The 16,309-nt window shown below is 29.6% G+C and overlaps 1 protein-coding gene across 1 annotated transcript; it reads left to right on the forward strand.

The window, feature by feature from the left end:
* Nucleotides 1-1,006: 1,006 nt before the first annotated feature.
* On the forward strand, nt 1,007-3,620 carry LOC112729168 (ethylene-responsive transcription factor 1B-like). Its single transcript, XM_025779512.3, has one exon. It carries the CDS (start codon nt 1,082-1,084, stop codon nt 1,847-1,849), a length of 768 nt encoding a protein of 255 aa, XP_025635297.1. The 5' UTR covers nt 1,007-1,081; the 3' UTR covers nt 1,850-3,620.
* The last annotated feature ends 12,689 nt before the right edge of the window (nt 3,621-16,309 follow it).

Below are 16,309 nucleotides of genomic sequence, written 5' to 3' on the forward strand. Positions count from 1 at the left end.
TGATCTTAGCCGGAATGGAAAATGGTTCGAATCGAAATTTTTTTTTTTTTTTGTTAACGAATCGAAATTACTTTGAATATTCATAATTTCGTTGAATCTTGATTGAAAAAAATTAGAACCGTAAACTATTGATACTTTTTAAAATATTTATTAAATATTTACAAGTACTTGATTAAATATTATAAATATAAATTACTCAAAATTTTATATTTAAATTATCTATTTTATCTTTAAACGCGACAACCTTTTTAAGTAAAATTTTGAATATTTTTCTAGTACATAATTTCAAATATTCGTTTGAACATTAATATAAATTAAAAATAAAATATTAAAAAATTATCTAACATTAACAGATAAATAACTTTTCTACAAAAACTAATATTGGAGAATCAAATTAACTATCGGTATAAAATACTTATTGAAATATAAAATATAAATTAAAAATAAATTAAACAATATATATATATTTATACATAAATACATAATAATTAATTTAGTGATTGATTTTTAGTGTGTATATAATATTTTTATATTTTTAAAATTATTTTATTTATCTCAAATTCCATTCTTTAAAATAAATTTTTAATTTTAAATTATAAAAATTAAACTATAAATCCTCAAAGGAAAAAAAATTTTTGATATTAAAAAAATAGTTAATATGGACTAACAAGAGATTCATTCCTATATTTAATTTCTATACTTTGTGTTTTACAAATTCATCTCATTGGATATTCTTTTTTGTATTTCGGTATGGTATAGATGCTCTTTTAATCTATTTGCAACAAGACTTTAATAAAAGATGGCCAATATATAAATTGGTTCTGCTAGAGAACCAATTAGGAGGTGAAATTAAACTAGTTAAAAATAGGTCTTTTATAGAAAAAAATAATAACTTTTTATTATTTTAATTTTTTAAATTTTAAAATAAAAAATAAAAAATTAATTTAATTAGCTTATATTACAAATAATTCCCTATACTTTTTCTATATAAATATATACATGGTAAGAAACATAAACAATTAGGGTGGGATCTCTAGGTTTCAGTATATAAATAAGTAGTCACACAGAGCCATAAGTGATTATGATATCATATAATCATACAAAAATGAGCACTACTACGCCTCCTTTCTTTGAGATCCCAGATTGGGACATGTCCCATCATGATGATAACAATGTTTCACACACTTTCTGCTTCACAACCAACAATAATGGATTATTCACAACCCATGTTGTTAATCACCCTTCTTTCATTAATAACACTTCATCACTTTCCTTTGATGATGATATCATTGACTTCTCCATTGATTATTCACAATCACAATCACCAACAACCACAGAGAACATCAAGAAGAAGAAGAAGCTTGAAGATGATGAAGAAGAACAAGTTGATGGTGACAAGGGAATTAGAAGAAATTACATAGGAGTTCGGAAAAGGCCATGGGGGAAATTTGCAGCAGAAATAAGAGACAGAACAAGGAATGGAAGAAGGGTTTGGCTTGGAACATTCGAGAGTGCAGAAGATGCTGCTTTGGCTTATGATCAAGCTGCATTCTCCATGAGAGGCTACAACGCTGTTCTCAACTTTCCATTCAAAAGGGTTAAAGATTCTTTGCAAGGAATGATCATGGATTCTGATTCTTGTTCTGGTTCTTCACCTGCACTTGCACTCAAAGAGAGGAATTGGATCCAAAGGAAGTTGTCAAAGACTAACAAGAAAAGGGAATCATCAGAGAAATCTTCATCATCATCAACAACTAATAATAGTAATGTGATGGTGTTTGAGGATTTGGGGGTTGAATATCTAGAACAACTCCTTAGCATTTCAGATCAAAATACCACCACAACTTAAGTTATTTACTACTTACTCCTTAGCATTTTCTTTCTTTAATTATCCCCTTTCACAAATGTAATTTAGTTTCACTTTATTTGTTTCCTCTTTCTTAATTTTGTTGCTCTTTCTTCGGATTTTCATAAGTCCAATGTTCTAGTAATAAGCACATTTAACAATAATCTCTATAATTCTTTATAAGTCCTTCTCCATTTTCTTTTAGTAGCTTAGGTAGCATTTGGTAGAGAGAGACTGAAAGACTGAGATGAGATTGAGAGACAGGGACTAAGAGACAGAAACTAAAATAAATTTAAGTAATTTATTTGGTGCAAAGTGAGAGACATGAATTGAAACAAAAAAAAAATTTTAATTTAATTTGTACAAAGGGTGAAATTAAAATTAATTAATTAAAATGAGGGTGTTTTAAGTATAAAATGTTATTAAAGTTTCAGTCTTTGTTTATAAAAATTTCAGTTCATATGTCCCTACTTTTTGGAGGTAAGTACTGAAATTTTAGAAACAAAGACAGAAATTTTAATACCAGAGCCAACAAACATGATACTGAGTTTTAGTCTCTCAGTCTCTGTCTCAATACCTTAAAATAAACGTTTCCTTAGTGTGGTAAAGTTTTTGTTTTTTAAAGAGTATAGCATTTATGTTTGGTAAATCAAATTAAAAATGACTTTTAATAAACACAAGCAACAATAATTGTGTTTGGTAAAATAACTCTTAAAATTTAAAAATACTATAAAAGACATAAATTTAAGCGTTAAATATAGACTTTTAAATTTTAAAAAACATAAGGCACCTTTGAAAAACTCTACGTTAGTTACTTTTAAAAGTATTCGAATCTTTTAAAAACTACAAGTACAAGCATATGGTCTTTTTTATTTACCAAACACAAAATGACGACACATTTTCAAAAAATTTTACCAAACTAATCCTTAAACTACTATTTGAAACATGTAAGGGGATATAAATGACAATAATTTTTTTTTATAGATAAAATTGATAGGTAAAATTACACCTATAATATTAACCTAAAAAATTTTATTATATTTTTTATTCTCAGTTATAATCTGACACAACAATATCAAAAGAAAAAAAATACACTTCATCATGATACATAACTGAAGTACCATTAGATCATCAAGACAGCATAAATATTAACTTAATTAGGAGATGAGGATTCTATACAGACCCAAGAATGAAAAAAGTACTTAAAAAATGTGCAATAATAATCATGGCACATAAAAACTCTTAAATTCTCATTTCTATGAAACAATTATCATCTGCTGATCAACAACTGATACTATGTGAAAAGAATAATACTATAAAACCAGAAAATTTTTTTTCCAGCATCAGCTACCAATAATGCAGAATACTTTAATGAAGATTAACACACACATATATATATTTTCAACTACTTCTTATAATTATATATGAAAAGGCTAAAATAACAATATTTTCAAGTCAAAATAATTTTGCTAATATTTTATGACTAGATGGTAGATAGTACTCTCACAATTTTAAATTATAATTGCTGTTGTAACGTAAAAAATTAAGAAACATAATAGTCAGTCTAACACTAATATATTATCAATATAGTATAATTTTATATATAGATAATGATAGATGTACACTAAAATTTAGAATCACATTTATATAAATTATTATCAGATTCTTACAATTTAGATTTTAGAAGAAAAAAATAATAACAAAAGCAAAAATTTTCACAAAACACATATCAATCAGTACCTGATGGATGATGTGCAATCACCACATTCAAGTGTGTTACTAACTTACTATAATGTATCCAAATTAGGTAAACCAAATCTTCATTAAGGCATCAACACATCAATATTAAAGGGGACAGTTACTTGCTTAGCCATTAATAATTAAGGGTTAATTTCATCGATATGCATTATTAACTGGTAAAAAGCAATTCCAAAATTGTTAAATGTTAGCCAATAAAAACTTAAGAAAATGTAAAATCATAATTAAATAAATGTCCACTATGATGATTATTCGCATTATTTTTTTTTTATTTTTCTAAATTTCTATTAGATAACACAGTATAAATCATCTGTACATGAAAACTATTATCCTTAAATGATGATGAATTGACTCAAATTTATTATAATAACGAAAAAATTCCCTCACACACAATGAAAACTCTTCCAGCTAGGGCGGGATGGACAAATAGATTAAAATAATTTTGGTTCTAGAATGTCTATATAATAATATTAATTAATAATATAATTTTCCAGGAAAATAAGAAAAGAAAATCCAACCTACCTCTTATATATTCTTCTCTTCATGAAAGTAATGTTTCCCCCATCATCTGCCAGAAATAGAAGTAGACAATAGAAATTGAAGCTCCACAACCTTAAAACAACACACATTTGTAAGAAATGCAAGAGATAGAAGAGAGAAGAGGATGCTTTGGTGGATGAAAAATAGGGCTTAACGGAGAGAATTGAAGAGAAGAAGCTAAGGATCGGAGAAGAGGCGAAGTGTGCTTTGGGTTTTGGTTTCGGAATTTTAGGGTTCTGTCTTTAGAATGTAAAATGACTAAAATATCCCCCTTCTTAACACACACACTCTTTCATTATTTTACCCGATAGGAAAAAAAACTGAATATCTATGCAACGGGTAGAAAGCAGATATTTATAGAAAACTAACAGAACCAGCTAAAAAAGAAACTAAACTACTCCTTTTTTGGTTGTTCATGGTATTTTTCAGTTTTCAGTCTGATAAGTTAAGAACTAATCCGTCACAGATCTGAATTCTATCTAAAGGTGGATTGCTGCATGTTCAAGGCGAAATTTAAACCCCCAATACTTACTCAAGTGGACGAATAAACTAACTACTCGACCAACCCAAGTTGATTAAACTAAACTAGTCCTAACCAATTCTGTTATGCACATATATACTAGCAGTCTAGCAGACTAACAGAATTTCAATATTCTAACTAACCTCCTTTACACTCCTTATATCTTTATCTCTTTTAACATATAACTAACTTATCTTTTTTGTTTGGACTACTTTTGATATTGTTAAAAAGGGAATGTTAGTTGAAAACTAGTTCCTATTAAAGGTAAACAGTGAAAGGGGCTCTAAAAAATAAATTATTAAGAAAATTATTATATTTCTGCAATTGAATCAAGAGATTGATTTAAGTTAACGGGTAGATATGTTTAGTGTTATATTTATATCAATGTTATATTTTATAAAGTATAGGAATATTTACTGTCATTCAACTTAAATATCAATAGAAGTTAATATATAATTCCATAAATTCTGATGAGAAATAATAGGAGGCAACACTTTTAGTATTAAAAAAAAGTAAAAATGTTATTTGTACAGTAAAATTAGTCACCAATTTATATATAAATATATGTGTAATTTATTTTCAATGTATATTTATATTCCAATATATATTTTATATAGGTAATTGATTTTGGTGGCTGACTATAGTAACTAATTTTAGTGTACATATAATATTACTTAAGAAAAAATTGGCTATTGCTAGTTAAAATATAAGATAAAAATAAAGAAAAGCAATATTACTTAGATAGAACTTCTCATTGAGAATATATATCTAATATAGTTAAATTTAAAAAGAAATTATTACAATTTATCCTAATCAAGTGAACATTTCAATATTTCAAAAAGTATATAAATTTATTATTTAGTTAATATATGAAAAGAGGTTCTCTTCTCAAATTTCGTTCTGTGATATTTAATTATACTTTAATTTAGTTTTGTTTCTTTATTTTATTCTAAGAATTTTTTTTATATTTTATCCCTATCCTTCAATTTCAAATAATTTATTCTACATTTTTTTCCTCTTAACATTCATCTTGTTTTTCTTTTAAAAAAAGTTCAAACGCTGTCACTTTTAGTCATCAACTCAATTCTTTTAGTCTAGTATTCAATAACATATTTTTAGCTCAAAATTTAAAATCAAGAAATTTTATACAATTAACAATAAAAATATACATGGAAATATGTAAAATAAACCAAATTATTATGAATTGGTTCTTCAGTGAGATAATCAAATACAATATGTAAAACTAATAATAAACCAATTATTCCAGAATTTTTCATTTTAATTTACATCATAAATAATAAGGCGTTAAACACTTAATTATGCATGGGAATTGAATTATTAAAAAAAAAAAAATACAAAAGGTGTTACCTTATTATGAGTGTACCTAAAATATGATCAGAAAATGTCCCTCAACAGGTATGAATCTCATAATGACCTTCCTTCTGCATTTAATTAGTTAAAGATAAGATAAGAAAATTTCTAGTAGCATATAAAAAATTTCAATAACTTCTAATTAAAGAGTCAATTTTATACGAGGTATAATTCAACTAAAGCTAGAAAGTTTCATGGATTGAAATTCAAGAAGAAAAAATGTAAATAAGATTAATTCATAAATATTTGTCATAATAAATAAAAAAATAACGAATCCTGAAATTTTCATCACTTTTTTTTTGCATCAATATCAAAATTGACTTTGTGTGACAGAGTAATACCCATTGAATCAATTTTGATAAGACTCACTCATTTGTAATATAGAAATTTGTATTTAACGGCAATCCCCATCATTAAGAAATGCGCGACTCAAATAGAAACAAAGTAAATAACACTTTAAAATCAACTTCTAAACTTAAAATTAAAAGAACTCAACACTTCAAATCTAAAACTTAAATATATATCACATACATACACGAATTTGTTTAATTAGTAAAAAAAAAAAAAAAACTCTTAACACTAGACTCATCAATATAATTTGTACCAGCAAACCAAGATTTTTAGAATACATGCAACAATTATTCATTATTCTAACAGATAGAGATATAACAACTATTTATTACCTTAAGAATTTGAGAAATGTAATTTTACAATATGATATTAAAATTTTTATGACTTAAAAATCTAAAATTTAATCTTTGTTGGCCAAAAATAAAAATTTAGTATAAAAAAAAAGATATATGCAAAAAATTCACACAAATTTAAAAAAAAAATCTTACATAAAGGATCATATCGGTTTAATTTTTTTTTTTTAAAAAAAAAGAATAGTTCATGACACTATCATTAATGTAAGTTCCAAATTCTCATAAATAACCAAAACATCACCTCTGCTACATACTGAAATTATATATATATATAAAAGAAAAACTAATAACATTTAATACTATATATAAAGGTACTACATTCATATTTACTAATTTATAATTCTAAAATATTAATCATCAAATTAATCTCTACAACCTATTAAACTCTACTTAATTAATGTGGTTTAAATTTCATTACCTATTTTTGGGGTAAAAACAGTCTCCTATATATTGAAAATATTATCCACTAACATACCCAAACCACCACAACCACAATCCATGGAAAGAAAAACAAAAACTATGAGAATTATGATGGGAATAATTATGAGATCATTTTACTTTACAAACACTTCCTTAACAAAAACAAATAATTATTTCAACTCCTATTTTTCGTTTCAAATACAACCCTCAGATCACCTAATAAGGTTTCAAGAGTAATATTTTGGTTTAGCGCAAAACAGGACAAACTCACAAACATAACACATACAACATACAACATAATTACTCAAAAGATACACATAATGTTAGTTAGAGTTTAGTAACTAAAATACGACACAATTACATAAATTAAGAAATACAAAAATATGTTTAAACTTTAATATAAGAATATAAAACAGTTTGTCCCAAAATATAAATTTTATGTATATAAAATTATTATATTGATTTTTTTTCATCCTTGTGTGCGAGTCATTCTCTATCATATACTAAATTATTTTTTTCCAATATCTAGTTGAAAAAGCCCTCAACTTCAAAGAAATGAAAGTTCAAAACACACTTTATTCTACAAAAATTTTAAACAAATAACAATAAAAATCACCATAATTATATATACCTAATCTAGAAATAATGTTTTTCACACAGGATTATCTAAGATTAGATGGAATATGTAACTAGAATAATAATTTCCAATTTCAGCACTATATTGCAATGTGACAAAAATTATGAGAAGAGAAGAGGGGATGAGAGGAAGAGGAACTACATCTAGAAACTGATTTAACAATAAGGACTAATTTTTATACAGGCAAATAAATATATAAAACCTCAACAAATTCGGCTTAATTATATAAGTCTGTAACTCAATAAAAGAACCTTTCTTAAAAATATCTTTAGGACAAGAATCAAGAAAAAAAAAAGAAAAAAAAAAGAAAAAGAAAAAGTATACTTATATACAACAGATCAGAAAACAGGAGAGTAGTACTTACTTGTAGATGAAGAAAACTGCTTTTATTTTGAATTTTTGATTGTTATTATTATTTTTCCTGCAAACAATAATTAAATTAGCATATCATGATGCTAGCTAAGAAAATTAAAAAATAGATGAAAAAGAGATAGACTTGGATATAAGCTAGCTAGTTTGTACCTTTTGGAAATCTAATCTCATATATTCTCTGAGTTTCTTAGAAGAAACTAAAGATTGAAATTCATAGTGGAAGCATAATAATAAGTAGAAGAAATTAGAATGATTCAGAGAACTCTCACATCATTCAATTGCTTAACTTATATAGCAGCCTAATTGAGACAAACTAACGCTGTAATTATAATTTAATTGGTAGTCACATATTCAAATGTACTATATAATATGACTTTCAAATCAAATGATCAAATTGGAACACAATAATCGATAATTATAAGAGGCTGCGCCTCCATGTGTCCAGGTACATTTGCACTTTTAGTTGAAACATTGAACATTATTATTGGTAAATTAAGTCCATGTACCATGCATGTTCAGAATCTATCAAAACACAAATCAATTCAAATATTCTTATTATTGAATTGATATCATCTTCTAGCTAGCTAGCTTGCATTCATTGAATTGATCTCTTGTACAATTTTAATTAATTAATGAATAATAATAATAATTGGATTGCATATTGATATATATTATGTCATAAAATTTATTGTCAAAAGTTTAAATTGATAGATAAAAATATATGAATATTTATACTTTCAATATATTTTTTTATTTAACATTTTCTTTTTCTAAGTTTGTGTAAATTATGCAAGATTTTTTTCTTTTTGTTTCGCATTATGTAATTTTTTTTGTTAACAAAGATATCATACTCTAGATTATGATTATAGAAATTTTAATATTATCTAAAAAATTATTTATCCAGAAATTTTAAATAATAAAAATACATAAGTAATTTTTTCTCATCATTTCAACTTTCAAGTGGTAACTATTAAATGATAATTCAGGCTTTAATCCAAGCAAATAAGACAAAAAGGACTTGATTTAAATATGTAAAAGCAGATATCATGCGGCGTAAAATCCAAGAAGCAAAGATTGGGAACATCTGGAAATTTTATATATTGCAACTCGGTCCATCATTTTATATTATTTCTAAATCGGAATATGTGTGCGTACCAGGCGCATGCATCAAATTCATTTACAGTATAATGCGGGTGAAGAGAATATAACGCCTTAAACTCCCCTAGATTTATTTTATGTATGCTTGTGAATCTCATCTTGGATCTAGCTTCACCTATAACAAATTTAATTTAGCCTTTGAATGTATATAAAGAACAACGAAATAAAGGGAAATGGGGAAGTTCATTTATACACGTGACTCATCAATTGTGTATCCTTAGCTTTCTTAGGTTTGCTTTCTTAGCTTTCGAACTTTCATGTATTCTTTTATTATTGGTAGAATCCACTATTTAATTATATGATTGAGGGGAAATGTTCTTCACTTTAAAACAAGGTTCTGAAAATCAGATCGGATCTGTCGGTTCGACTGGATTAACTGGAAATCGGTTATTTGACTAGTCTGGTTAATATTAGAAATCGATCCGTAAAAAATTAAAAAAAAAAATTGGACGAATTGGTGGTTATATATATATATATATATAAAAGAAACAGATCTCTCTCAGTTCTCTCTCACAGACGAAGGAAACCTTATCAAAACTGCAGCCACCTTCAAGTTCTAGAACGCGTGCCAGTCCTCGCCATTGTCGCCGCCGACAGTGACAACCCTTTCGAAGGTCTGCTCTGCCCTCTCGAAGGTCAAGCCAGTCGTCGTCGTTGGCCCTGATTTGCTGATTTTTCTGATTTTGTGAAGTTTGGTTCGCTTATGGCTCTCACCGGCGCGCCTCAACTCAGTCGTGGACTTCTCTCATCGCCGTCGCTCACGCATGTTTGCTTCTCGTCGGTGTTTTTTTTGCTTCGTCTCTGTTCTCTCTCTTTCTCGTAGCTTAGTCATTGTCACCGTTGGTAAGCCTCCATCCCTCCACTGCTTCTTCAATTTTATTTTTCGAAGTTAATTACTATTTTTCTGGATTTAATTATGTTGATTGTTGATTTTTTTTCTGGGTTAATTAGTTGTTTTCTGAGTTAATTTTCTTTGTTGTTCATTGTTGTTAACAGAGCTGGATTGTTGTTGTTTTGTTCTGACCTCTGGTTAATTATTGTTGATTATTGGTAATTTTCTAAGTTATTTTTGTGTTATTTTTTCTAATTCTGAGTTAATTTACTAGTTGTTGGCTTGTTGCCAAGTAAAATTAGTTAAACTTAAAAAATCTTAGTTTGTTATATTGATTCTGATTTTCTGAGCTTTGTTTTGTTATACTGATTCTGATTTTTGAGTTGTTAGTTTCTGATTTTTTCTAATTCTTCTAATTCTGAGTTGTTGATGGTACTTTGTTGGGAATGAATGTGTCAATATGCAATTGAGATATTTGAGCTCTTCAACTGGATTTATCTCTGATTTGATACTGGATTTATTTTCAATGGATGCTAACTGCTTGTGTGGTTTGTTTGTTACAGAAAGTACAAAAGGCTCTTTTGCAATTTGATGTCCACTCAAAATCTGCTTTTCAGTTTTATTTTTTATTTTGAATGCTATATAGAATATTTTGGATTCTGGATTTTTAAATGTTATATTCAATTTTGTAATTTAGATTATCTTTATGATGGGAACAAGGAACACTTAATGATGATTATGATTACTAATGAGTATTGTCTTTGTTTAGTTGAAAACTTGTTTTGTTTAATTTTTGAATGCTATATTTAATTTTTGATTATATATTGAATTTTTTTATAATTTTACTGTATATTTAATTAAACTGGTTCAACTACAATTTAATTCCGGTTGGACTATTGAACCATTGAACTAGTCACTTGACTGGTTCAATGATCGGTTCGGTTCTTGCAACCTTGCTTTAAATGAATTATTCCAAAGAAAGAATGTATTGATCCAAAATTAATAAATGAGAACAAATATAGAAAGTTGTGATCAAAGATAAATTAGAAGATTCAAACACTTTTGCCTCTCCCTTAAAAACATTTTAGCTTTCCTACTAAGATTTATAATTTTTTCTAAGACATTTATAACTATAAGTACAAATTAAACATTTATAATTTTTTTAAAACATTTAAAACGTTTAGGTCCAATCTGACTAAGCTTGCGGATTATACAGGCTGATCGATTAATTTTTAGTTTGGTTATTGGCCTCAATTGTCAGAGTAGATTGTTTATAGTTAGTTTGACGGATAATATAGATTGGTTTGTTTATTTTTAAAAAATACAAAAAAAAAAATCATAACAGGTCATCCATTTAACCTGCGGATTAATCTGTCTAACTTGTTATTTTTTCAAGTAAATCATGTTGAATCCGTTTAGCCTAAAATTTTAAATAACATGTCTGATTTTATAGCTAAAATCCCTACCCATTTAAGCAGATAAATGAATTATCTGAACAGATTTAACTATTTTGATAACAGTACTTGATGGCACTATTTACCCCTTCTTCTCCTCTTTTATTTTGCTTCCTTTTTCACCTAATGCTTCCTTCCCTTTTTTTTCTCCCTTCTTTTTCTTCTTTAGTTTTTGTTTTTGTGTTCAATTTTTCTTTTGAGATCTAGATCTTAATAATCTTCTAGTTAGTTTTTTTCCTTTTGTGATTTAATATTTTTTTTTCTATAGACTTTTTGAATAAACACGGGAATACATATTCTCTATATTTGAGAAAAAAATTATTAGATGAAAGTTTTTTGTCCATATAGAGATATTTATAGATTAGAAAAATGTTCAAATTTATTTGTAGGAGACCGAAAAATTATTTTACTATATTGCATCATGAATGAAGAATATCAAGCTCAAGCAAGAGAAGAAGTAAAAGAAGAAGAGAGTTCAAAGACGAAGAGAGTGAGAGCAGAAAGAAGAATATGGTTTTGAATTGAGTTTTTGGTAGTGAGCAAAATCAAGAGTAACAATGGCTTAGCTCTAGCTATTTATAGTAGGAGAGTGCCAGCTATTTCATTGAGGTCCATACAAGTCAAACTAACTAATTGACACGTGCTTGATTACAAACTGATCACTAACTAACTAACAAACTAATCACAAATTAACTGACAACCACAAGCTGACTAACTGTAATGCTAACCAATTGTGTACCAATCTGTTTTGTACTAATTCTGTTTAGCAGCATTCACTAATACTATCTATCATGACCCCTGCTGTTTGGTTGTTCTGCTTCTATTACTACATTCTGAAAAGAGTGCTTTGGTTCTTTACCATGACTGCTATTGTTCACTCTTCATGAATTTTCAGAACTCTCTGGTTTCCCTTTGTGATCCTCTGTACTAAGCTTACTTTCACCATTGTGTTTTTCCAAGTCTTCAACCATCAATTCGGACCTGAACTCCAGAAAGGTAGCACTAGGCAATGATTTTGTCAACACATCAGCCAGTTGGACAACTCCAGGAATATGACTCACTTGAATAACTTTTTTAGTGACATAATTTCTTACAAAATAGAGATCAGTCTCAAAGTGTTTTGACCTTGAATGCAGAATTGGATTTGCTACGAACAACACAATACTTAAATTATCATAATAAACTGATGGGGCTATTAAAAGTGTAGCTCATAATTCAACCACAAGGTTCTTAATCCAAATTAGTTCAGTAACTAAGTTAGCCATAGCCTTGTACTCTGCTTCAGTACTAGACCTGCCAATAACACCCTGCTTCTTTGAGCTCTACGATATCAGATTGCTTCCAAGTAAAACACATAAGCCTCTAGTGGACTTTCTATCATTTGGGTCTCCGGCCCAGTCAGAATCACTATAGGCTTTAACAGTTTGAACATTTATTTTGTATAAGTGTAAACCAAAGCTAAGTGTCCCCTGCACATATCTCAAAACTCTTTTTACAACTTCCAATGATCATCCAAGGAATTTTGCATAAACTGTGAAACCTTGCCCACACAATATGCTAATTTTGGACGAGTGACTGTAAGGTATTGTAAACTACCCACAATGACTCTGTAGAGCTTAAGATCCTTGTACACCGAGCCCCAAAGACAAAAAACCGAATTGAAGAAGGTAAAGGTGTGTGGCAAGGCTTGCAATGCTCCATTTTTGCTTTCTTGAGCAGGTCTTTGGCATATTTCTCTTGTGACAATAGTAGACCACCACTAGCAGTTTTAGTGACCTGAATCCCAAGGAAATAATAAAGTTCACCCATATCTTTCAATGCAAACTTGTTAATTCAGGTGCCTAATTACCTGAAAAACTGCTTCATCCGAGTCTCCAATGATGATTATATCATCTACATATACCAAGACAAACAATGAGGAGCCATTTTTAAACCTGATAAAGACAAACACATCAAATTTTGTTGAATTGAAGCCAAGATGATGGAGAGGTGTGGATACCTTGTAGTACTAGGCTCTTGGTGCCTGAGTTAGACCATAGAGAGTCTTTGTGAGCTTGCACACTAAACTGCCATCCCCGATTTCATAACCCTTTGGCTGTTTCATATATACCTCTTCGGCCAAATCACCATGTAAGAATGCATTGTTTACATTAAGCTGTCTAATCTTCCAATTCTTTGATAGTGCCAAAGTGAGAACAATACGGATTGAAGTAGGTTTTATCACTGGGCTATATGTTTCAGTGAAATCAAAGCCTGGCCTCTGAGAAAAATCTTGAGCTACTAGACGAGCCTTATATTTTTGAAAACTACTATCGGAGTTGTATTTAACTCAAAAGACCAGCGGCTACCCACGACTTCTCTTCCCTGAGGAAGAGGAACCAATTTCCAGGTTTGGTTTTGCATAAGCGCATCGTATTTGGCATCTATTGCAGTTTTACACTCTGGTTTGGACAGGGCATATTTGACTGTCCGTGGCTCAATACTAGCTAGAAAGGATCTGGGCTTAAGGACTCCACTCTTACTTCTAGTGGTCATATGGTGAATGTTTGAGCTGGGGATAATTGGAATTGGGTGGCCATCAGCAAAGGGAAGGACTATTTCCAAGTCTGAAATGGGAATTGGAATGGGTGTGGCTGATGTGGCTACAGGTCATGGTGAAGAAAGGGTAGGAAGGGTGGCTGTTGGAGACAGAGAAGTGGTGCTGCTAAGGCTGTTTCTACCTGAGAGTGGTAGTAAGGGAGATCTTGACTCTATAATATTGGGTGAAGGTTGTGAAGACTACATAAAAGTGTTGTGTTAAGACTGAGTTATGTCTATATTTAGTAGTGGGATGGTTGGGGTTAAGTGAGGATCAAGGGACAAATTAGATTTGGTTGTTGAGGAGAGTGCAAAATTTTTTAAGGGAATTGGTGCTCATCAAATACCACATTACTTGAGATCACTATTTTACCTTATGCAGTGAGGCACTTGTAGCCTTTGTGCTCGGCATTGTAGCCCAGAAAAATGCATGGTACTGATCTGAATTTTAGTTTGTGCCTATTGTATGGCCGGAAGTATGGAAAACACAAGCAGCCAAAGATCCGTAGGCTTGTATAATCAAATTTCTTTTCAAACAACTTATCAAACGGTGATAGCCCTTGCAAAACCTGTGTTGGTAGCTTATTTATCAGATGAATTGCTTTCATAAAAGTCTCTCCCTAATACTTAGTTGGCATTCTAGCACCTGCTAGCATAGCTAAGCCTTTCTCCACTATGTGCCTGTACTTTCTCTCAACACTGTCATTCCGCTGATGCTCATGTGGGCAGGAACACGTATATAATACACTTTGCACCTATAGATCCTTGGCTAAGCTAAAAAATTCAACAACATTGTCAGACTGGAGTATTTTAATTTTAGTGTTCAATTACAACTCAACTATTTGTTGGAAACATTTAAAAACCAATTTGATTTAAGAACGAGTCTTAATAAGGTAAAGCCAAGTGTATTACTATAAGCATCAATAAAGACAACAAAATAAAAATTTCTATTCAAATCAGGAATGGGGACATGCCCCCAGATATCTGTGTATATTAATTACAAAGAATTTGAAGGAGGATAAGGAAGAGTATGTGACTTTCTAATACAATAGGATGCACAAGAATTTTTATTCAAAGAAGCAACAATATTGCAAGATCTCAGAATAAAAGAAACAACATTATTTGCAGCATGGCTTAATCTATTGTGCCACAAGAGAAACTGGTCAACAGTGGACATAGTTGAGACAAAAGCAGCTGACTTATTTGATGGAATAAAATTGAGAAACTTATACATTTCCTTCTCAACTTTGTCATGTATGACAATCTCTTTAGTTCCCTGAGATTTTACACAATAACCATTAGAGTGGAATTCAAAATAGACATTGTTATCACAGCAAAATTTATATACACTAAATAAATTCTTTGTGATGTCAGGTACATGTAGCAATTTGTGCAACAAGAATTCTCTATCACTCAAATCAATTTTAAAGAAAGACTTTCCAACAAGGTTGATATGCAAACCTGATCCGTTGCCTACAATTACTTGATCTGCACCTTCATACTTCTCTCCTTCAATTAGATTCTGCTAGTCTGAGATCATATAGTGTATAGCACCCGAATATGGATACCAACATAGTGTATAGCACTTGAATCTGGATACCAACTCTGATATTGCAGTGTTGCAGGTGTAACCAATACATTACTCAAGTTTTCTTGCGAACCTTGCAGGGTTTGTGAATTTGAGCCTTCATATTGAGTCTTGGAGCTTTCTGGTCGGTCATACTTATACCAGCATGTCTTGGCAGTGTGCCTAAGCTTATCACAAACTTGACAAATAGGTCTGTCACTATTGAGCATTCTTGAATCACTATAAGGCTACTACCTTTCATTGTTAAACATTCTTACCCTTTAGCACCACTAAAACTTAAATTATAAGCTTGAGTTCCAAATCTGGATCTGTTTTCACCAAATTGTCCATCATTATGAAAATTGCTGCCACCTCTCATCTGTCTTTAACCACCTCTACTTCTATGGTCTCCTCTAAAATCACCTCTAAAACCAACTTTTGTGTTATAGTTCTGAGAGTAACCTGGTGCATTTTGTGCCACATTTGCTTGTATGAACGATTTTGGTTTTCTGAATCTCTCTAACATACTTTTATTAGTCAATAACAAAGCCTC

This window comes from Arachis hypogaea, chromosome 12, assembly GCF_003086295.3.
Source record: "Arachis hypogaea cultivar Tifrunner chromosome 12, arahy.Tifrunner.gnm2.J5K5, whole genome shotgun sequence".
Taxonomy (NCBI): Eukaryota; Viridiplantae; Streptophyta; class Magnoliopsida; order Fabales; family Fabaceae; genus Arachis; species Arachis hypogaea.